Source organism: Ursus arctos, unplaced genomic scaffold (genome assembly GCF_023065955.2).
Source record: "Ursus arctos isolate Adak ecotype North America unplaced genomic scaffold, UrsArc2.0 scaffold_29, whole genome shotgun sequence".
Taxonomy (NCBI): Eukaryota; Metazoa; Chordata; class Mammalia; order Carnivora; family Ursidae; genus Ursus; species Ursus arctos.
This window is the reverse complement of record NW_026622974.1, coordinates 29,385,083-29,408,261: the sequence shown is the minus strand read 5'-3', so window position 1 is coordinate 29,408,261 and position 23,179 is coordinate 29,385,083. Positions and strand designations below refer to the sequence as shown.

Genomic DNA, 23,179 nt, shown 5'->3' with positions numbered 1-23,179 from the left:
ACACTTAAAAAATAAAAATCGCTAACCCAAGTATTCTTCCTTCGAAAAATCTCCATGCCCTGGCTCCTTCCCTGGGAATTCGGTGAGGGGCTTGTTGGTGCAGTCTGGCTGGTTATACTCAGAACCCTCTTTATTGCCACAGACAGGCAGCACGACCTCAAGGCTGTAGAGAAGAACACCTGCCTTCTCTAACCTTCCCCTACTCTGCCCTGGTGCTGGCTCATCAGAAGACAGTAATCTTAGTAAAAGATGTCCTACATGAATTTAATTCTCCTTAACTTGGAAAAAAATAATGAAAATGGAAAGGCAATGTAGAATTCAAAGGGACATGAGCTGATTCAGGAGCCAAGGAAAGGATACGTGAGGGCGACTGGTCAAGTCAACGCCACTGTGACAAACACTAAGATAAGGGCTGCAAAATGAACATCTGATTTGGGATCAGTGAGATCACGAGTGACCTCATCAAGAATTACTTTGTTGGACTGGTCAAGGTGGAAGCTGAATTCTCTTGGGTTAAAGGGTGAGTGGAAGGCAGGAAACCGAGAAAGCAAGAACAGACTATTCTTGGACTAAAAGGGAAAAACTAGAGAACAAAAAGTGAGGTGAGATATACGGACAAAGCTGGAAGGGACTGTGGGTCAGAGGGAATTAGGATGAGGTCTCCGCATGTTTAAATGGTAATGAGAGAGACCACCTCAAAGGGAATGGTTCAATATACATAATCGATATTAAAGATTCAGGAGAAGGTAGAAGGGATGATTCCAAAGAACTATAATCTCAACTAAGAAGAGAGGCACTTCCACCCTCTTCACAGGAGGGAAGGTTATGTAGGTAGAGAGCAGTGTTTGGGAGCACAGAGGTGAAGATTTCCATCTTCCAGTAAAGACATGAGGCTGTCCGTTGGCAGAGACTGAAAGATTTGAGGAGAGCAGGGTGGGTCTGCCTACAGCTTATATAATTGTAATTTAAGAAAAAAGTACAAAATTGCAAAAGAATACACAAGCAGGCACAGGGCTTTCTTTCAAAGGAGCCCATCTAAATGAGGGACCCTGAAACTTACGTGACCCTAGCTTTATAAGCTTTATAATGACTTTGAGAGGAACAATATAAGGAGTGAGAAAGACAAGACAGTTTAAGGAAGTATCACAAGCCTGAGATGAATCAAAAGGCAAGGAGAGGACCAAGGCCTTGGGAGAAAGCAGGAGCAGCGTGGGTAGGGACGGCAGATGGACATGCATGCCATCCAGGAAGAACAGTGCCTGCTCCGAAGACTTCCGCGGCTGAGCAAAGTTAGAATGTGGCAGGTGAGAGCTGGAGAGCGGGAGTTTAACCAAATGCACAGAAGTTCTGCAGCAGCCAAGGGCATCGTGTTTTATTTTTTTTTTAATAAGTGGTGGAGTGACAGCAAGGACACCAGAACCTACCTCCCGCGCCGGCTACGTGGGGCATGAGAAATGACCTGCTGCCAGACTGAGAAGGCCGTCGGAAAGCAACCTCCTTAAGGGAGATCTAGGTTTGCAGTTAAAGAGTTTTTATAAATTTTACTTCAATGCTGTAGAACTGTTTTATTTCATAATAAACTATACCCCAATACTGCTCAAATAATTTGTTAGCCATGCTTTTCTTATAATTAAAAGAAATCAAAAGTAAAAATCATTGCACTTAAAAACAAGATAACTGTGAGTTGTTTGAAAGCACCGTACATATTAAAGTGTCTGAGCTAAGACTCCCAACACACATGCATATAAATTAGAAAAACATGAAAATACCTGAACATTGAAGTTGAGACAAAATTTGGGCACCTTCAAAGTGGTGGCTTGTCATCTTTAAATTAGGTTTGATACAACGAATAAAGCTGGCACCCTAGGAGAATAAAGGTACTTTTTAATGATAATACATACAGCATCCTTGCTTTTCTAATTCTATTAAATACCAGTAACTTTCAGACATGTTACCATTAATATTTGAACCTCTTAAAATAATCACTAAAGAATTTAAAACTCAACAGATACTTTTAAAATTTCAAGCTTGGAATAAATTTCTGCATTATATACTAATATTAGAAAAATACTGGGCGCCTGGGTGGCACAGTCAGTTGGGCATCCGACTCTTGGTTTCAGCTTAGTTCATGATCTTGGGGTCATGAGATTGAGCCCTGCGTCAGGCTCCACGCTTAGCATGGAGTCTGTTTGGGACTCTCTCTCTCCCTCTGCCCCTCCCGCTCATGCTCTCTCTCTCTCTAAAATAAATATATCTTTAAAAAAAAAGAAAGAAAAATACTACATTGTAGATTTGAGTGCCAAAAATTGTGTTATTGTAAAAAGAAAAGTCTTTCATCGTAAAATATTTTAACATATTTAAACAATACATTTTCCAGGTATATAGATGTGATTTTATTCTACATTTATGTGTATTTATGGTGCCATATTTCTGTGATAAGAAAACTGTCCTGTAACAAGAGAAATAAGTAAAATTATGCCTCTTCAAATTCAGGCCGAAGTGGGGGAAAAAAATTCAACCTTTTTCATCATTCTACTTCAAAAATATACAGTAAGTCCTGAAGCTGCACCACTGCACATTTAAAGTTCTATTTGTTAAAGAGTATTTTTAAAAGCTTTTAAAGGCATTCACTTGGACTCAGTTATCAGATTATGTTGAATGAGGCAGAAAGAATATGGATATGTATACAATGAAACTGTGGGTATGAAAGCAAATACACTCGACATCCAAATTACTGTTTCTTTCCAAACGAGTCCCCTTAGAAAACTGAAGAGTTATTTCACAATGATGCTCATTGCAAGCACTTTCAGAACCCTTTTTAGAAATACCTTCTTCTTATAAATCTCCTCATTTTATAGTAGCACTATATTTGGGTAACAAAAATAAAACACCCTCCTTATCAGATTTGGATTTTAAAGATGTTTGGTTGTTAAGATGGTAAATATTTGCAAACAATGAGGATATGTGCAAGAATTTCTTAATGGTCCCAAAAGCCAGTCTAACAATAAGTGAAGCAATAACAGCACCAACAGAATAAATATTTGGCTTTCCAAAATGCCTACTTGATAAGGAAGAATACCTGGTTAGTTCAGTAGATCTGTTTAAAAAATGTCTCACCTTGGAATCATGCCTCATTTACATAACCCACATATCAAACTGCTTTCTCTGATAAATTACCATTAAAAAAAAGAATGAATTGGGGCACCTGGGTGGCACAGTCGGTTGGGCGTCTGACTCTTGGTTTTGGCTCAGGTCATGATCTCAGGGTCATGAGATAAGAGCCCCACATCAGGCTCTGCATTCAGCTCAGAGTCTGCTTAAGACACTCTCTCCCGGGCGCCTGGGTGGCACAGTGGTTAAGCGTCTGCCTTCGGCTCAGGGCATGATCCCAGCGTTATGGGATCGAGTCCCACATCAGGCTCCTCCGCTATGAGCCTGCTTCTTCCCTCCCACTCCCCCTGCTTGTGTTCCCTCTCTCGCTGGCTGTCTCTATCTTTGTCGAATAAATAAATAAAATCTTAAAAAAAAAAAAAAAAAGACACTCTCTCCCTCTCCCTCTGCCCTTCCCCCCTCCCCCTCAAATAATCTTTAAAAACAAAAAATAAAAAAATAAAAAACAGAGTTAACTACTAAAATGTCTAGTTAAAAAAGAGATCCTAAGAAATACTGCCTCTATAACAGGGCATAAAGATATTAAGTCCATTTTTTCCACATCAACATTGCCATGTTGGAGAATGTTACTATTAGAATAATAAAATGAAAATGAATTACATGCATTTTGTTTAATCCTAAGAAATACATTTTCTTCGGGGCACCTGGGTGGCTCAGTCAGTTAAGCATCCACCTTCAGCTCAGGTCATGATCCTGGAGTCCCAGGATCGAGCCCCGCATTGGGCTCTCTGCTCAGGAGGGAGTCTGCTTCTCCCTCTGTCCCTCACCCTGCTCGTGTTCTCACTCTCTCTCTCTCTCAAATAAATAAATAAAATTTTTAAAAAAAATAATAAAAAGAAATACGTTTTCTTCTCCACATAAATATTTTCACCTTTCTGAAACTACAGGATAATCTTAATTTAATAACATTGAGAGAATTCTGTATATTTATAAATAATGACTTCACATATATATCACATATATATTTCACTTTTCTTCAGAAGAAGCCTAACCAAAATGACCATCATTTTAAAAACTGATTTTTAATTTTTTTTTTAAAGATTTTATCTATTCATTTGAGAAAGAGACAGAGCACAAGCAGGGCTAGAGGGAGAGGGAGAAGCAGGCTCCCTGGCAAGCTGAGAGCCCTACACAGGGCTTGATCCCAGGACCCCTGAGATCATGACATGAGCCAAAGGCAGAGCTTAACCATCTGAGCCACCCAGGTGCCCGTAAAAACTGATTTTTTCAAATGAGGGAATTCAGTTTAAAATTAACTTCTAGGGGCACCTAGGTGGCTCAGTTGGTTGAGCCCCTGCCTTAGGCTCAGGTGATCAAGTCCCACGTTGTGTTCCCTGCTCAAGTGGGGAATCTGCTTCTCTGCCCCTCCCCTGGCTCGTGCTTTCTCTCCCTCTTGCTTACTCTCTCTCTCTCTTGAATAAAAATAAATAAATAAAACCTTTAAAAAATTAATTTCTAATTATTCCAAGTTTACTGTGCTTATTTGGTAATTACTAATAATTTAAGACGACTACTTAAAAACCCTGGATTTTTTTCTAAGTGTACTCACAGTACTTCGAAGTTTATCCAGAAGCAGATTTAATTGTGTCTGTAGAAGAAAGCAAATCACTTTATTATTTCAAAAAGCAAAAGTACACAATGTTATTAAGTTAATATTAGCCCTCCAACATTAGCATAAAATAACATGCAATAACATCAGCACACAACATGGGACATCACAATTTAACAACTGATGCATAAATTCTTTGACAGTAACATGCAAAATATATGGCTAATATAATGCTAAAGGACAATAACTTACATGACTTCTACAGAACTTATATAATTAAAAGACTGAATATTAGCAATGCTAAAAAATATACAAGCACACTTGCAGGTGGGATGAATGAGCAAAAAGTGTACAGGCAACAAAGGAAGTAAATGAAAATACTGCAGATGCATTCCATAAGAGATTAACAGAGCAGTACTTGAATGTGTAGCAAGCTGGGTGTAGTTTCTGTCAGATTTCACTGAAGAATGAAGACATACTTAAAATATACACTAATGGTATATATTGGAAATGTTTTATGTAACACTTCTCATAAATGAAATTGTCCTGCCTAGCTGTAGAAACCCTCTTTGTTATTTTAAAATATTTCACATTCCAATTATTTTTAAAAGCTTGGACAATTCTCAAAAACAACTTGACAATAAACACTACAGGTTACTATATTTTCCTGTTTATAATAATATTAAGTGATAATATTTTACTCTGGTTTAATAATACATTACAATCATGTTTTGCTTTACTTCTCTGCAAAGTAAATTATGTAAAATTCTTAAAGCAATTTTATACTAAGATGCTTATACTACTCACAAAAAAGATAAATTAAGATGTTGATTCTTAAATTAACATACTAGATCAATCATAGCTATATTTAATAATATTAATGTAATAGGTAGATTGTACTGGATGCTTTCAGTGAGTCAGGCACGCCTTCAAAGCTTTTTCACAGGCATTATCATGTTTAACTTCCACAACAATTCTAATTCAGGATGTATTATTAGCCTCATTTTTCAGGTAAAAGCATTAAGGTCTAGAGAGATAAATTACTTGCCTGTGATCATGGAACTAGTAATGATAAAGCCAAAATTCCAACACAGGCCTAATAAAGTTCATTCTCTTACCCATGATACTACAGTATACTTTAGGTATCATAGGGTTAAGTTATAAAAATGGAGTGAATTTCCCACTGGATTAAAAAAATACAGTCATACCCCACTCATCTGGTTGACTGAGTACTAACAACTTTTATCAATCCGGATCATCAAATAACTGAAAAGTACGAGAGCCACTAATTTGCAAAGAAAACTGTCACAAAGTCCATGCCTCTTAATCCATAGACTAAGCACAGTGTTCTTCAAAAAAAATGGAGATAGAGTAGAAGCAGCAAAAATAAACTTGAGAGAAGAGGGAAGAATGTCAATTATCAAGGAAACAGTCAATGACCATAAGGTATAAACAGTTTTATGAAACTCATGCTTTCTTTGTATTTTATTTTTATTTTAAAACATACAAATATTTATGTACATAATAGAGTTAGATTTCCATCAAAAGGATTATTTTTCTAAAAACACTAGCAGTAAAGGGGCTATGTTTCAATAACCTGAAAATGTTACTTTTCAGTAGAGAACTTCTGGTTCTCAGAAATGATGGATAACTGAAGTCTTACTGTAAATGCTAGCCTCTTTTGTTTTATTGCTTCCCATAACTTGAATTTAACAAGCCATTCTACTATATTTTAAATTAATAATTATTAATACTAAGACAATTATATGGTTTCACTCATATATGGAATATAAGAAACAGCACAGAGGATCATAGGGGAAGGGAAGGAAAACTGAATGGGAAGTCATCAGAGGGAGAAAAACCATGAGAGACTCTTAACTATAGGAAACAAACTGAGGGTTGCTGGAGGGGAGATGGGTCGGGGGATGGCGTAATAGGGTGATGGGCATTAAGGAAGGTGCGTGATATGAGGTGCACTGGGTGCTATACACAACTGATGGATTTTTAAACACTACATCTGAAACTAATGATGTACTATATGTTGGCTAATTGAATTTAAATTAAAAAATACTTCATTTCAAAGTATCTTATAAAAACATTTTTAAAATTTTATTAATAATATCACTCAATTATAGGTTTTAGCAGTTTAATATGCAAAATATATGCAATATTTTAATATGCAAAAATACTGCACATAAGCAATATTTAGGTATTTCAAGTCTCAGCATAATACCTTAATTCAAAGAATTTTAAGAATGTTTTTGTTCTTATCTATATTGTCTAAAATTTCAAGTATGTTCTTAGCAGCAATACTGCTATAATATACTACAGTACGAAAATAATAATAATAATAGCCATTTCATTTAGGCTAATATACTATTTTAAACTAATCTGCTATCGTATGTCTACTGAGGAATTTCAGAGTATCAAAATAAGAGGAAAAAATATTGCTCAAGAGAATTAGGAACTCATAATTAATGAATATAACTTATAACAAAGTTAAAGACTTTTTATTCAATTACCTGAAAAGTATTATAAGCTTTCTCTTATATTTATATTTACTTTAAAAAAATCTAGTCTTATAAACATGATTTTATCAAGTTAGTTATTTAGGGCCCATTTCAATCCACAAGGGATTTCAGGAGGCTACACTGTTATTATTATAGTATTCTCATGCTTAAAATTTTTAATATTTAAAATACACATAATGAAAGGCATATGCAGAGTTTTCTTGTAAATACAACAAGACTTTGTGGAAATGTATAAAAGAGAAATTAATTTTACGTCTTTATCATAATTTTTTATTCATTAAACTTATACAAAAGCTTTTAAATTATCTTTTTCTATGCTAAATACTCAACAATTAGAACCAATTAGGAGTGTTCCATTTCTAAGATACACCATGTGACAATTCCTTGTCAGACTTCAAAGAATAAATTTCTGATCTAAAATTAATAAAACAAATGAGATGTTCTTCAATGTTAAATAAGCAGTTTGAAGTGTTTGTCACACAAAGCACTTATCTTTCACAAAGTTATTAAAAGCTTTAATCAAATTTTAGTGTAATACATACACCCATAAAGCACAGTGAAAGAAAACACATCGAAAATAAATTAAAAAGACTGAATCATTAACTTGAGACGGGCTCTTTTTAACATGGCAGCCATTCTATAAGTAAGAGTCCACGAAGGTGATCATTTACCTGAAGGCCCTGGCTGTGCCTGCTTTTCCTCTCTCAACTCAACTAGTCCTCTCTAGCCATCCCGAGCTGAACTACTCCAGCTAAAGCAAACTGCTGAATGAGGAAGGAAACAGAAAACACATGGGAAAGAGAAGGTTTGAAGGTCAACCAAACAGTAAGCAGAAGCAAGAACATTAGGAGAAGCAGGTATGAATTAGATATGTTAAGCAACAAGAAAGAACAGATTCATAAAATTGTAAGAATTGCTGTATGTTCAGTTACACCCATTTTATGTTATTTTTTATGCAGATACCAACAATGCAGGGTCTGCTCTTGCGTTTCACTCACGGGATTTTTGACCGTGATCTACATTATCCTCTGTAAAGTATAAAACAATATATTTTATTTAAATGCAATAAAGACAAATTTTCAAGGAATAAATTTAACAAAAATACCTTAAACTTGTTTCCCACACTGATGAAGCTAAGTTTTCCTGCTTTTTGTTTAGTATCTTTGCTGTTATTTGTGGATGATTCAAATAATTCTCGTATAAATTTATCTCTGGATTCACATATTAAGGATTCAAGAGACATATGTAAAGCATCATTATTTTTTTCCACAAACTGGGTCTGAAAAATAAAAGCACAGGAATGGTTCAGTCCATCCTAGGGTAACATCCCTTGATTCAGCTGTATTCACTAGAATTTTTCAAGATGACAGAACTGTTCTGTATCCGCACTGTCCAACACAGTCGCCACCAATGCAGACACAGAGCACATGAAGTGTGGCCGGTGTAATGAGGACCTAAATTTTAAACTTTATTAAATTTAAACTGAAATAACCAGAGGCAGCTAGAGGCTCACATTCTGTACAGTGCAGCTCCAACTTCGGATGGTTTTCTCCTGGTAAAAGTCATACTCACTGTTTCATAGCACACTGCCCCTGCAAAATGCCTGATAATGAAGCCTTCGTCATCTCTGATGTTCCTATGAACTGCCAACTTAGATTTTCTGGGTATCTGAAAAGAGTACACATACATCAGTTGTTAAATTATCAAAAACAGATTACATAATTTCCTTTAGAAAACAGCTGGGATGTGAAATACTTAAAATTATAAAGGGAATTTTCACACTTTACACAATTATACTGCCTTTGAAACATCTAGTAAGCTTTAAACTAACAATGAAATCTAGCAAGTATTTGGTTATAATCTCTTAGAAAAGGAAAAAGGACTAAGACAAAAACAAACACTATAAGTATGCAAAACAACGGGCACTTTATAAAGTTAACTACCTATGTCTAAAGTAGCGGTTCTTGACCTTGATTGGCAAATTACCTGGAGAACTTTTAACCCTCCTAAACTCCATACCTTTTACATCAGGTGATTCCTAGCTACAGCCATGGTTGAGAAGCATTGTTCTTGTTTTGTTTTGTTTTGTTTTAAGATTTTATTTATTTATTTGACAGAGCAAGACAGCCCGCGAGAGAGGGAACACAGGCAGGGGGAGTGGGAGAGGAAGAAGCAGGCTCCTAGCGGAGGAGCCTGATGTGGGGCTCGATCCCAGAACGCTGGGATCATGCCCCGAGCCCAAGGTAGACGCTTAATGACTGTGCCACCCAGGCGCCCCGAGAGAAGCATTGTTCTAAAACACATCTGAAATCAGTACAGGACTTTTCCCTCTTTTATAGCTATACATCCTAACATGTCTATACAATGAGCCTGAAACTATCTGAAGGACACTGAATCATTTTAGGGTTATATTATCAATTATAGTATCTCATATTTAAAAGTTTCCAAAATGCCTTCACACAAAAGTATACATCTGACCCTCAGAATAACCTAAAGATAGGAAAGACAATCTTATTTAAAAATGAAAAAGCTAAGACTTTGAGAGCCTTACCAGGCTTTTCCTAGGTGAGAGAGCTAGCAGACCACAGAGGCTCTTCTCTACGAGGTGATACACCAGCATGAGTCAGAGTGAGAGCCCTCAAGTCAAAACTCCCAGCCTGATTCCCAAATCCACCACTTCCTCACTATGCTAGATGACTGGTCACTTAACCTCTCTATGTATGTCTCCTCATCTCTAGCATGGGGATACAAACAGGATCCACCTCAGAGATTATGAGGGTTAAATAAAATAATTTAAGTAAAACCCTTAGATCAGTGACTAGCACATACTAGTATGTTACTGAGGTGAACCTCAACAGCCACAGGGGCCAGCCTCACGCAGAACAGCCCCACTACTCACTGCTGCAAGGACTCAAGCACAGCTCTAAGGCCCAGTAGCAGTTCAGGGAACTAGATCTTCTAGCCCTTTCAGAAGTGCACTTCTGGGGCACCTGGGTGGCTCCATCGGTTGAGCGGCTGACTCTTGGTTTCGGCTTGGGTCATGATCTCAGGGTCATGAGACTGAGCCCCATGTCGGGCTCCATGCTCAGCACAGAGTCTCCTTGAGATTCTCTCTCCCTCTCCCTCTCCCTCTGCCCCTCCCCCAGCATGTTCTCGCTCTCTCTCTAAAATAAATAAAATCTTTAAAAAGGGAAAGAAAAAACAAGTGTACCTCTCATTTATTTCTATAGCTCTGTGTCTGTTTTTCCCTTTAGCTAATTTCTTCTACTGCTTCAGTTTCTATGTCCCTCTCTGAGTATATTTTCCATTCCAAACTCCCTAGGCAAGAACATCAAAACAAACTGGCTACCCATTATCTAATATGGATTGCTTGCACCAGCCAGACTCTAATCCATGAACTTTATTACTGGTCTTACAAACGTGCAGACTAGCGGCTGCTTGTGATTCTAGGTGCTAACCCCTGGAAAGTGATCAACGTCACATGACAGAAAAAAAAGCAACTGGTGGCCACTTTGCTAAAAGGAAGAACATAAAAACAGCAGGTAAACCATTTTGTACATTTTAGATAGATGAAACATACTTTCCATCCAGCTAAAAGGGCCTTCATTAGATAGATCATCATCTAAAATATACATGTATAAATTAAGTGCCTATTTACAGAGGATGCTGTGCTGGATACATTAGAGTTGCTCTCAGCCCCATAGAACTTATTATTCTAATTATTTAATACGCAACACTAGTACATCTTTCTAAAGGTTTCTCTTCTCACCACAGAGTCTCAGTTTTGGAATGATAAACTCACAGTGAGTCGGAAATGTTCTTTGTGTTTCTGGTGAACTGCAGATGTAAAGTGTTGATCGCTTGGCTGGGGAAGACGATTTTCTTCATCTAAAATATCCAATATCCCCACTAATTTTGCTTCAATTAAATCTATTCCAAAAAAATCAAAATATGATAGGTTAAAAACATTTTAAAGATATGTGAACAGTTTACTCATCACAAATTTAAAGCACTGGTCAGAAGCAATATAAAAGATGATTATATATGTATCCACACAGGTTACAGAAAGCAGATATTTTACCTCGAATCTGGCAATTTATCAGAAAGTAATATCATACACATAACATCATAGTGGAGCTTTCCTCCACTATGGAAAAGTTTGCTTTATGCCCCTTTGCTTTCATAAAAGACCTACATTAATACCTGTTTTCACTAGCTGAAAGAAATCCAAAGAGAATTTTTGCACTTACAAAATGGTATTTGCTTCTCCGATATACAGCATTTCGGCTTATGAAAGGTTTCACAAAAATGCTCTACTTTCAGATAGCAGGGGAAACTATTTAATACAGGTTTTAGAAAAACAACGCCATACACATATGATTCATGTAATCACCATTCTATTTGTAAGCTTGGATGCGAGAGGCTAAAGAACCAAAAATTCCTCTTCTCCATATGATACCTACACTCAAAAATGAAGTAGAACTACAGAAGCTTTTGCATGCAGAGCCGTTAAAACTACTTTTCAATACGGATTCAAATGTTTTCCAGCAAAACTTCAGTAACAGCACATTTTTATGCTCCTTCTAGTCATGTTGTTTGAATTTCCTGCTTGTACAAAATAACTCTAAAATACAAAGTGCTTGAAAACAGTATATAAAAAACTATTAAATGGGACAGGCTCCTTAAGCTATAGGACATATGAAGAGAAATCAAAATTCTAACAGCACTGTTCAGAGAACGATGCTTTTTAGGCAACTGGTGATGCTGAAGGGGGGGCAGCTGAATTAAGCTATAAATGAGTATTTTGATAGACATAGAAGGATATGAAGGTGGGCTGAAAGATAAACAGAAGGGGAGGAGTTCCAGCCGAGATACCAAATCACAAAATCAAAGGCACAGAGATCTGAGAAAGGCTGTAATGTGTAAAGGAAATGCTCAGTGAGCCAGCTAGGATGTAAAAATGCTTTGGAAAGCTGTACCAATGTAAAGCAGCAGCAGTATTATTATTATTATTATTATTATTATTATTATTATTATTATTTTATACATCTTCTCCAAATCTAGCACATGAGTTACTGACTCAATTGTCAAATGGAGTTTTGAAAATAAAGTCTGCCCAACAGTTGATTTTTGTGATGAGGTAGGAAAGAAAAGGAAGATTGAGCACTAGGCTGCGGGGGAGGGGGTAACAGGAACAAGTTTCCCTACTGATAAAAACAGACAAGAAAAACAGAGACCCTGTTCTCCTGGCTGCAGAGCATTATCTGGATATGACACATGAAACTTGTGAAGCCACCTTGCAACCGGTCAGAGGGCGCTGCCAATGCAGAGAACAGAAAGAAGGGAACGGCAGAAGGAAGGGCAGCGCCAAGCACTGAAAAACCTCCCTTGGAGCGTGGCTAACATACGGGCTTCCCCAGGGGAGATCATTTATCCCTTTACTACTTAAGCAATTTAGTGCCCTTCTTAACCTACTCACACGGTGGCTGTTTAAGAACGAAAACATTCACCAAAGTAAACAGAAGAAATTTTAGGAAAACTTTCAACATAGCTGAATTTGATGCCCTGGTAGGAAAAAAAAACTTCCTGGCAGTACTAGAGAAGTAAAACTTCTCTCAAAAACCACAGTTTCAAGTCCCATAACCAGTCGTATCAATCACGGAGCATGGAAAAATTACTAGTAAAAGCATTTTCTGTATCTTCCCATATTTTCCAAAAGTGGAATAAAAAACCACATACCTATACAATCCTGATTATCCACATAATGCACTTCATTAACGCCTAAGCCTTCTTTTTGATAGAGTTCTTGTTCCTAAAATGAAATAATCATAATCATAGATACGGAAATACTGTATGATGTGAAATGGCTTGTTTTGTGCCACTCTGATCATAACAGTTATTGATTAGTCCAGGGTACGAAGGCTCATACCATATTCTTGAAATATGCAGAGCAACTTCACACACACGCAGAGATCTGTTCAAATTCAAGGAAAAGCCAGGACTTTGAAATATCTTTAGCAATTTTAAAGTCAAACTTATTAGAGGAATAGACCAGGAGTCAGCAACCTTTTTCTGTAAAGGGCCAGATAGTAAATATGTTCAGCTGTAGGCCACACTGTCTCTGTCAAAATTACTCAATTAAACCACTGCAGCACAAAAGCAGCCATAGATAACAGTAAATGAAGACGCATGGCCGGGTTCCAATAAAACTTCATTTGCATAAATAGGCAGCCTGCTGGATTTGTCCCAAAGGCCATAGTCTACCAACCCTTGGAATACACAGAAGAACATAAGAACTTGCTGTGATAGTTATTAAAAGTTTAAAGAACAGCTAAACAAACTAGCTCCCTTTGACATGGAATTCCTCTCCTCTATATCCTCAGTAGTCCTAAACCATTGTCCAAAGACAGGAGAGACTTTTAATATGTACACACAGGCACTAAAATCAAAGAAACAGCAATTAATTGCAAATGGGCTCTAGTAGCTACATGGTGATACGTACAAGGAATAGAACACTGGAAAAAGTAAGTGTGATCTGGAAGAATAATTTACAAATTAAAGTCGAGTTCCTAGACATAATTCTGGTACCTTCTTAAAAAAAAAAAAAAGATTTTATCAAAGATGGGTGAGCAACAAATGAGCTTAAGCTGACATGTATTTTAATCCTTTTTTCCCAAATGTTTAAATATTTCCTCCCACAAGATATACTAGAAAAGGTTTCTATCATTTTAGAAGTCAGTGTCCATTTAAGACCCAATCTGAATTTGAAATCTGTACATTTATTTTAAAGAACTATTATAAAAATAAACATATATCAAAATACTGTCTCCTTGTTCTGTTTCTAGATAAAGCTTACTGGGCTGGCGTGGAAGGGAAGAATTAGGGGATGTTAAGTGAGAAGACCACATGTACAACTTAAAATAGTGATGGAAGAATTAACGTGTCTGGATAAACCATTTTCAGACTAATTAGCTTAACTGATAAGTATTTGATTTACCTGTTCTCATTTACACCAGAATTGGCTTCAACTATAGTATATAAGTAAAAAGTATAAAAGGAAAAGTGCTGGGACACCCATAAAAAACAAAAATAAAATAAAAATATGGAAAAGATTAATGGAATGGGACAAGGAAAGAATATTTCACATTTCAAGTCCAGACACAGAAGAATATTTCACATTTCAAGTCCAGACACAGAACTTGGGAAACAGCAGCACTAACATGAGGAGAATACGGTCGTGGGCCAGCAGCTGGAAGGTGGGTTCAGACGCCCAACAGTCAGTAAACTGCTCAGATAATCAGTTTCTTCATTTGCCAAATAAAAGGCTGAACTAGATCATCTGAGCTCCCTGTAACTCTACTATCTACATTCACTAAAACATACCTCGAATAGCTCAAAAAGGAAGGAAAGCCAAAGGTACTGGTAGGAAAATACTGGAGAATTCAAAGGCAAGGTAAGAATGGTGAGCCTAATCACAAATCAAGTGATCCAAACCTACCTTTACTAATTCTGTAAAGAATTATAAAATAACTTTCCCAGACTTGGGACTGTGAGTGTTGGCCACGCCCACAGTTATCTACTAGGAGCAGCAGCACAGGCACACCGTTCCCAGGCAACTGGGCAGTGCACACAGGAGCCTGGCAGAGGAAAGACTGGCCGGAGGCACTCCAGGCCAATGGCCACACTGAATCGCCTGACCTGGTGCCTTTCCACACCAGACACAGACACAGAGAAAGGGTGAGCAGGTAGCAGAGTGGGCAAAAGCAGAGAGAAACAGAGGAAGGGTGGTAGACGCCAGTGTCAGGGATGAGAGCAGGAAGTTGCTTGGCAGTGGCAGAAGTAGGGGGAACAGACTCAGAAAAAGAAACAAGGGAAAGTCCAAGTCTAGCAAAAGTCACTAGTAAGAAGCGACAGATGTCTACTTCTGAGGAGGTGCCCATTAGAATTTTTATTGGGTTTCTAAGCTTCGACTGTACAATTAACACCTCTGGTGTGTCTGAGAAACAGCTAAGCCACTGGGAGCCTGTTCGAGGCATCTCTGATCCCCTGAACCGCTTTACACTATACCCCATCAACCAGGGTAACTGAGGCATGTCTCTGTCCCTTGAAATTAAAGTAGCTTAATGCAGTTTTTAAATTTAAATTGTAATGGCAATTACCTCCTTCAGAATCCTTTCATTAAAAAATTGTTGAAGTTTTTCATTGCAATAGTTGATGCAAAATTGTTCAAAACTGTTGTGTTCAAAGTACTCTGTAAACATAAAACCAGAATCAGAAGTCATCATCAGATCAACTTCATATTATAAACTTATCTTAGGATAAAATTTTATTGTATCAATGTTTAATTAAAAATTAGGTAAAAAAAAATACATATAATTGTTTTATACTCCCCAAATGCTCTTACTTCAAGACAAATTTTGTTAGGTATTTAGGTATTGAAAATACCGTGTTTTACTAAAAAAAAACGATGTGTATTAAATGAGATAAATATCATACAGTAAGATACAAAATGTAAGCCACTTACAACATAATTTTCTTAAGCACAGGTGTTAATAGCAATCTAAATTAACTAAAGAACAAAAATGACTTAAATCAAAGTGCTTTAGATCTTTTTCTGTGTAATCTATAAAATTAAAGTTATAAAAAACATTATGAATACTAACTCATTTCTAAAATGAAGAGACTGTTTTACATTATCTCTAAGATCCCTGCAGCTCTAAAATGTTCCGATTCTGTGTATGTGCCTGTTACAGTAAAACTAGTGCAGACCAGGAAACAAATGTCTGAAGATTTAAATCTTAAGTCATGGTGAGTGTTTTTCTACCTTTGAACAAAAGGTAATAATTAAAAGTTTCAAAATATGTATCACATCAAAACCAAAACTCTACCCCTCCCAAAAAGTAAACACTCATACCTTCCCTTGGCAAAAGCAAGCCAACTACACAGGGGGAAACACCACTCCTACACAGCCAGAAGCACACCCACACTGATAAAGCCCGATACAAAAACAGTCGGATTTGCTTTGAGATTTTTACAGAACAGTCATTCAAAACAAAATGGCACTCAGATGTTAGCTACTCATTTCATCTCTTATTGCGCGGCCCTGTGGTTGTTCTTAAATATTTATCTTGAATACGAATTAACGTATAATATCTTGAATACATATATTATGTACTTTATGTGCTCTATGATGTACTATATCTTTAATATAAATATTTTTTCATTTGGTGGAAATTCACTGGAAATAGCTATCTACTGACAACACTAATAATGGATTTCTACACATAGCAATGAGTTTGGCTTATATGGTAGGTCGACTTGTACCCAGCACTACACTATAGTCAGTGGTTTTGATGGCTTAATCCTCTTTATTAGTAGCACTCAAGACTTTACGTTTATTCAGTTGCATTCATTTAGGAGTACGGAGACATCTCCTAACAGTAATGGTTTCAATCAACATGTTTGTTTTTTTCTTTTTTTTTTTTTTTTTGAGAGGTGGGAGGGGCAGAGGGAGATATCGGAGAGAGAGAGAGAGTGAATCTTAAGCAGGCTTGACACCTAGTGCGGCGCACAGTGAGGGGCTCGATCTCATGACCCTGAGATCATACCTGAGCCAAAATCAATAGTAGGACACTTAACCAACTGAGCCACCCAGGTACCCCTCAATCAACATGTTTTAATTTTAGCATTAGTATGACCAAAATCTGAGTTTTTCCCTTTTTAAGCATCAGCTTCCTATTTAAATCATATTATGAAATGAAAGGAAAGCATGGACATATAACTGAAAATACATCAAGTGAAAGGTATTACGAGGGACAAAAGGTTTTTTTTTTTAAATATATGTGAAAAATGGAATAAAAAATACCAAATACAGTTTCACAAACAACTACACTTACCGAAACCAGCAATATCTAGGACTCCAATAAAATAAGATGACGTGTCAAAAGGAAAGCACTGATTTACTCTGTTTACCACATGATCAAAAAGATGGCTATAGACAGTCTTTGCCAAGGCATCACGGGCATTGTTTGCTTGCTCCACTTTCAAGGGTACCCTGTAAGAGAAGAGTATACCAATGAGAATTCTTTACAGGAATAACTGAAAATAACGCCAGACACCAAGACCACAGTGTACCCAAACACGGTCACTGTGAAGAACAAAATAAACAGCTACGAAAGGTCATTTGTGAATAGGCACAGATAACTGGGGCTCAGAAGCATACTAAAAGAACTAAAGAAATTATCTACACATAGATAAAAAATGTTTAATTGAGTAAAAGAAGTTTAGGCTCAAAAAAATGGTTTAATCTTAATTTATGCTTTACTGTACATGCTGAATATATAAAAAATTATTTAGAGGACTAATCTTCCTTTTGACTTTCAAAGACTTTCTTTAAATGCAAAAGAAACTGTTTAATTCAGGGTAACTTTAAAGTATGGTACCTTAACACTGTTTAGAAAGAAATGTTTACATCTTAAAATCTGGACTGTCCAATTCTACTATTTAATATAAGTAACTACATAACAGTTCTAGATTTTGCAGATACAGACACACATAGCCCTTTTCCTAAAGAAAATTATAGTCTAGGGGCGCCTGGGTGGCACAGCGGTTAAGCGTCTGCCTTCGGCTCAGGGCGTGATCCCGGCATTATGGGATCGAGCCCCACATCAGGCTCCTCCGCTATGAGCCTGCTTTTTCCTCTCCCACTCCCCCTGCTTGTGTTCCCTCTCTCACTGGCTGTCTCTATCTCTCTGTCAAATAAATAAATAAAATCTTTAAAAAAAAAATTATAGTCTGATGAAAAAACTGCCATAAAAGTGAATTTTCAAACACCGTGCTAAATGCTATCATAAGGGTAAGTACGAGGCACCACAGGAGCACCAAAAAAAAAAAAAAAAAAAAAAAAAGCCAAATTTGGAAGTAATCTTCAAAGTCTTTCAGGTCAGACTGATAATTCAATCCCTTCTAAACTGGTTTTCCAACTTATACTTCCTGCAACAGAACACCCCTTCCTAAAGCGAATCTTTTGTGAGCACTCCATACATAGAACACATAAAAGAACTGCTTTAGAACAAAGGGGAAATGAAGGAAATGCTACCTGAAGATCACACACTTGTGCTTTTACTGGACTTCTCTTGGGCCCCTGAAATATCTCCAAGGAAAAGCAACTGTATGGTGCTACTATGCATTCTCCTTGCTAAGGTTTAATTTATAATAATTTGGAATTAGTTTAGAAAAGAATCAGGCTAGGGGCGCCTGGGTGGCACAGCGGTTAAGCGTCTGCCTTCGGCTCAGGGCGTGATCCCGGCGTTATGGGATCGAGCCCCACATCAGGCTCCCTGCTCCGCTAGGAGCCTGCTTCTTCCTCTCCCACTCCCCCTGCTTGTGTTCCCTCTCTCGCTGGCTGGCTGTCTCTATCTCTGTCAAATAAATAAATAAAATCTTAAAAAAAAGAAAAGAAAAGAAAAGAAAAGAAAAGAAAAGAAAAGAAAAGAAAAGAAAAGAAAAGAAAACAGGCTAAACATACCTTGTTAATATTTTCCAAAACATAAGAGCTACCAAATTTTCTGAGTGTTTAAGGTTTGTTTTTAAATCCCTCTTGGTTTAATTTGTTGGAAATCTTCCTGAAATACGTCACTAGAGCTCACTGACTGCCTTATTTAGCAAGGGATAGAGGACCTGACATTTTCCCCCCACAAATGGAGATCTTCAGTGCTTCAGGGTGATGGCTGAATATCAATTTTATTTTATAGTATCGAAACCAGAAATGCCTAAAACAACAGGATAGTGAGCCAAAAGTGTACAGAGACCCAAATACAACCTACAAGTTCTTGGTTACAGATCTGAGAAATCTTGGCTAGGCTGTTATTTTTTTGTCATCTGCAATTCCCTCTAAATGAAGAACCCGAGAGGTACGGGGAAATTCCATTTGCTGAGTGTTTTACTAAAGTGAGTTTTACTTAATAAATTTTAGAACATGCCATTTGTAAGGAAAATCACTTTTAAAGTAAAATGATCTGCATGCTTCTGAAACTAAACGGTGATGGTCATACAACCTTGTAAATATACTAAAAAAATATTAAACTGTACACTTTAGAAGAGTGAATTATATCTCAAAGTCTTGAAAAATTGAAAAAAAAATTGTTGCCTAAAACAAATATTGATTAACAGAATCAACTCCTATTTTGGTAGTTGTACATTAGTAAACCTCTCTTACTCTATAAACTACGAATCAATGCCATGCAGCGTATCTGTGAGGAACGACTGCAAGAGCTGCGGAACTCAGCATTTATTCAAACAGCAGATTACTGCAGTGAGATGCACAGGATTCTTACCTGTCAAGCACATGTATTATTATAAAGAAAAGAATGAATGATATATAAAGTTCAACTTTAAATCTCACAGAAATCTTCTTAAAGAAAGATTTTTCCTTGACAAACCACAAGGAAGGATTTTTACAGAGCAATGAGTTAAGGAACTTACTTTATAACTGTTCCTTTGGTGCCCCCTGCTGTTGTTAGCATGACTCTTGTGGTCAAACTCACACGAAGGTCATCTTGATCCAAACCTAGTAACTCAGCACAATATTCCAATGCCTGAGTGGATTTATTCTTCAGATTACAACCACCTAATGAAAATACATTTAAATCTGAAGTTAACAGACATTATATAAACCAGATCTTCAAGACACATTTCTTAGAAGTATACTTCACTTAGATCAATCTATGGAATAGACAAGGCTTATCTGTGACTTTTAATTTCACCTCACTTTTTCACCACCCTTGTCAGCCACTCACACGCCCAAGGTCAATGGGAGACCCTCACTCGAGGCAGTCCGTGATATAATCCTTCAGCCCATCAATATTACCCTGCCACTATTTCAATTTTTATGACCCGGCAAGCAAAATATACTGATAGATTATAATCCTTGTAAATCTCTAGAGAAATATAGTGCCTTATCATTAAAATTTGTATGACTCCTGAAAACCTTAAGGAAAAATTTTAATAGCAAATGTTGGCATTTCAGTAGGTCAGTGTGGATGTCTGTCAACATATGAGGTTTTGTGTATGCGTGTGGTGTGTCTGTGTGTACCCACACATGCATATGTATGTACTCATGTTGCTTGGGAAAGAGGAAGAGGGTGAGGAGATAACGCTATTCCCTGTACATCATATCCATAGATTTCTAGTTATGGCGGATGTTTTAAGAAGTATTCTATAGAAAGAAACTATACTGCAATGCTTTAGCCTCTGGGCTGATATGGCTATAAGACTCACTAGCTGTGTGACCCTGAACAAGTCACTTATTCTTTCTGTGCTCAGTTTCTTCAACCATTTAAAGGATAATAACTGTACTTACCTAATAAGGCTGTTATAGATTAATGAGGTTACATATGTGAAGCTCTTGAAATAGTACCTTGTTACCAGTAAGCACTATATAAAGGTTAATTATTATCATTTTTATTACTAGTACTAATATTTTAAAAGTAAACATTTTACTAGTATTTTTAAGTTTTAATGTTTACGAATAATTCATTTCAAGACTAATTTCAAAACTACAAAGAATGTGCGAAAAGTTTACCAAAAAAATAAGTTTATCACGACAAATTGGTAAACTATTTAATAGACTGGTCTCAGGAAAAATAGACCATGAGATTCCATAAGAATAAGGGGTTGTGGGCGCCTGGGTGGCTCAGTTGGTTAAGTGTCTGCCTTCAGCTCAGTCATGATCCCAGGGTTCTGGAATCAAACCACGCATCAGGATTTGATGAGCAGGGAACCTGCTTCTCCCTCTGCCCCTCCCCACTGCTTGTGCGCTCGCACGTATGCACTCTTTCTCTCTCTCTAATAAATGAATAAAATCTTTAAAAAAAAAAAAAAGAATAAGGGGTTTCAGGATAACTCACTGGGGAAAAAACAGCTTCTTCAGCAAATGGCACTGAGACTGGATATCCGCATGCAAAAGAATGAAATTGGAACCCTGCTTCACACCACAAATAAAAATTAACTAAAAAAGAATCAAAGACCTAAATTATGAGCTAAAACTATTAAACTCTTGGAAGAATACACAGACAAATCCTCATGATCTTGGGCCAGGTAATGGTTTCTTAGATATGGCACCAAGAGCACAAGCAACAACAGAAAAATCAGACAAATTAGATTTCATCAAAATGAAAAACTTTTGTGTTTCAAAGAACACTACCCCAAAATTTAAAGGACAAGCTGCAGATCGAGAGAAAATATTTGCAAATTATATATCTGATAAGGAACCCATATCTAGAATATAGTTTTTAAAAAACTCTTACAACTTGACAATAAAAAGACAGCCCAATTAATGGACAAAAAGATATGAACAGACATTTCTCCAAAAAAGAGATACAAATGGTCAATAAAGACATGAAAAATGTTCGATTTCATGGGCCTTCAGAAAAATGCAAATAAAAACCACAGTGAAGTAAAACACTTCACACACACTACGATGGCTGTAATCACACAGTGTTAGTGAGGATGTGGAGAAACAGGAACCCTCATATACTGTTGATGAGAATGTGAAATGAACACAGCTACTCTGAAAAAGCTGTGGATATTTTTGTAATTATTTTATCAGAAAATTTATTCTACTATAAACGTTTAGAAAACTCCTACTTATATTGAAAAGTTTTTGCATGATAGCATATGCAAAAATGCCTATTAGAACTTCCTATGTTTTTAAAATTCTGCATAACAAAAGTAAATGGTATTTTAACAACAGGGATTTGGGAAGGAATGAGAGGTGAATGCCGAAGTGATGAAAATGTTCTAAAAACTAACTACAGTGATGACTGCACAAATTTGAGTACATTAAAAACCACTGAATTGTATATTTTTAATGGGTGAATTGAACAGTCTATGAACTATATTTCAATAAAGGTGTTAGCAAAGAAAAAGAACAAGGGGACAAGAATACTTAGAAGACATATTTAACGTTTAATTCTATGAAAATAAGTTTACTACTGATCTCTAGTTTCTATACACATACACACAATTATCTAAACTATATAGCTGTCAATAAACTGACCATCAATAATTCATTAACGTATTTAAACTTTTCTTTTTTACTATTTTGCAAAGTTTCTTACACACTTTCAGGAATTACAGAAGGCTAACATAAGAAAACATTAATTTTAAAAGTTTTAAAAAGGCAAAACACTGTAAAATAATGAAAGGTTTTCATGTCACTCCCCTTCCAAAAAAAGAACTTCTCTGTACATTCTTTAAATCTGTTGTTAAAATACCATTTACTTTTGTTATGCAGAATTTTAAAAACATAGGAAGTCCTAATAGCATTTTTTGCATATGCTATCATGCAAAAACTTTTCAATATAAGTAGGAGTCTTCTAAACATTTATAGAATAAATTTTCTGATAAAATAATTACAAAAATATCCACAGCTTTTTCAAATTGCGAGGACATGCCAAAATTGAGCTCTCGGGGGGGGGGGGGGACAATTCTAACTAGAAAGAAACCATTTGGATCTACAGTAAGGGTCACAGAAAAGATGAAGATTAATAAAATCTGAGCTATTAAAATAAAAATAACCTAGTTTATTGTATTTTTTAAAAGATTTTATTTATTTGGGAGAGAAAGAACGAGCGATGGGGAGAGGGAGAGAGAGAGAGAAGCAGACTCCCTGCAGGGAGCCTGACATGGGGCTCAATCCTGGGACCTAGAGATCATGACCTGAGTTTAAGGCAGATGTTTAACTGACTGAGCCACCCAGGCGCCCCAAAATAACCTAGTTTATTAATTTTCTTTGATTTGTTGCCTCTTTCCAATCTTCTCTGCTTTCTGCTCATTTTCCTCTCAACAGAAGGAATTTTGAGAAGAAAGATAAAAGATAATGTAAATATGTGCAATTTGCCTTTTGACTGTTTAACTGCTTTTCAAC

At 36.5% G+C, this 23,179-nt stretch overlaps 1 protein-coding gene across 11 annotated transcripts in view; it reads right to left on the bottom strand.

The window, feature by feature from the left end:
* MYO6 (myosin VI) overlaps positions 1 to 23,179 on the bottom strand; it is a 138,400-nt gene that overhangs the window by 28,462 nt on the left and 86,759 nt on the right. For 10 of the 11 annotated variants that reach the window (XM_057303875.1, XM_044387105.3, XM_044387107.3 and 7 more), the window contains 9 exons: positions 19,735 to 19,879; positions 17,148 to 17,305; positions 15,411 to 15,502; positions 12,991 to 13,063; positions 11,054 to 11,181; positions 8,824 to 8,919; positions 8,357 to 8,530; positions 4,721 to 4,759; positions 1,770 to 1,863 (listed from right to left, as the gene is read on the bottom strand). In XM_057303875.1, the coding sequence (XP_057159858.1) occupies positions 1,770 to 1,863; positions 4,721 to 4,759; positions 8,357 to 8,530; positions 8,824 to 8,919; positions 11,054 to 11,181; positions 12,991 to 13,063; positions 15,411 to 15,502; positions 17,148 to 17,305; positions 19,735 to 19,879 (999 nt within the window). Of the gene's footprint in view, positions 1 to 1,769; positions 1,864 to 4,720; positions 4,760 to 7,922; positions 8,016 to 8,356; positions 8,531 to 8,823; positions 8,920 to 11,053; positions 11,182 to 12,990; positions 13,064 to 15,410; positions 15,503 to 17,147; positions 17,306 to 19,734; positions 19,880 to 23,179 lie in introns of those variants that run through there. The other variant, XM_057303876.1, reaches the window with a different exon arrangement.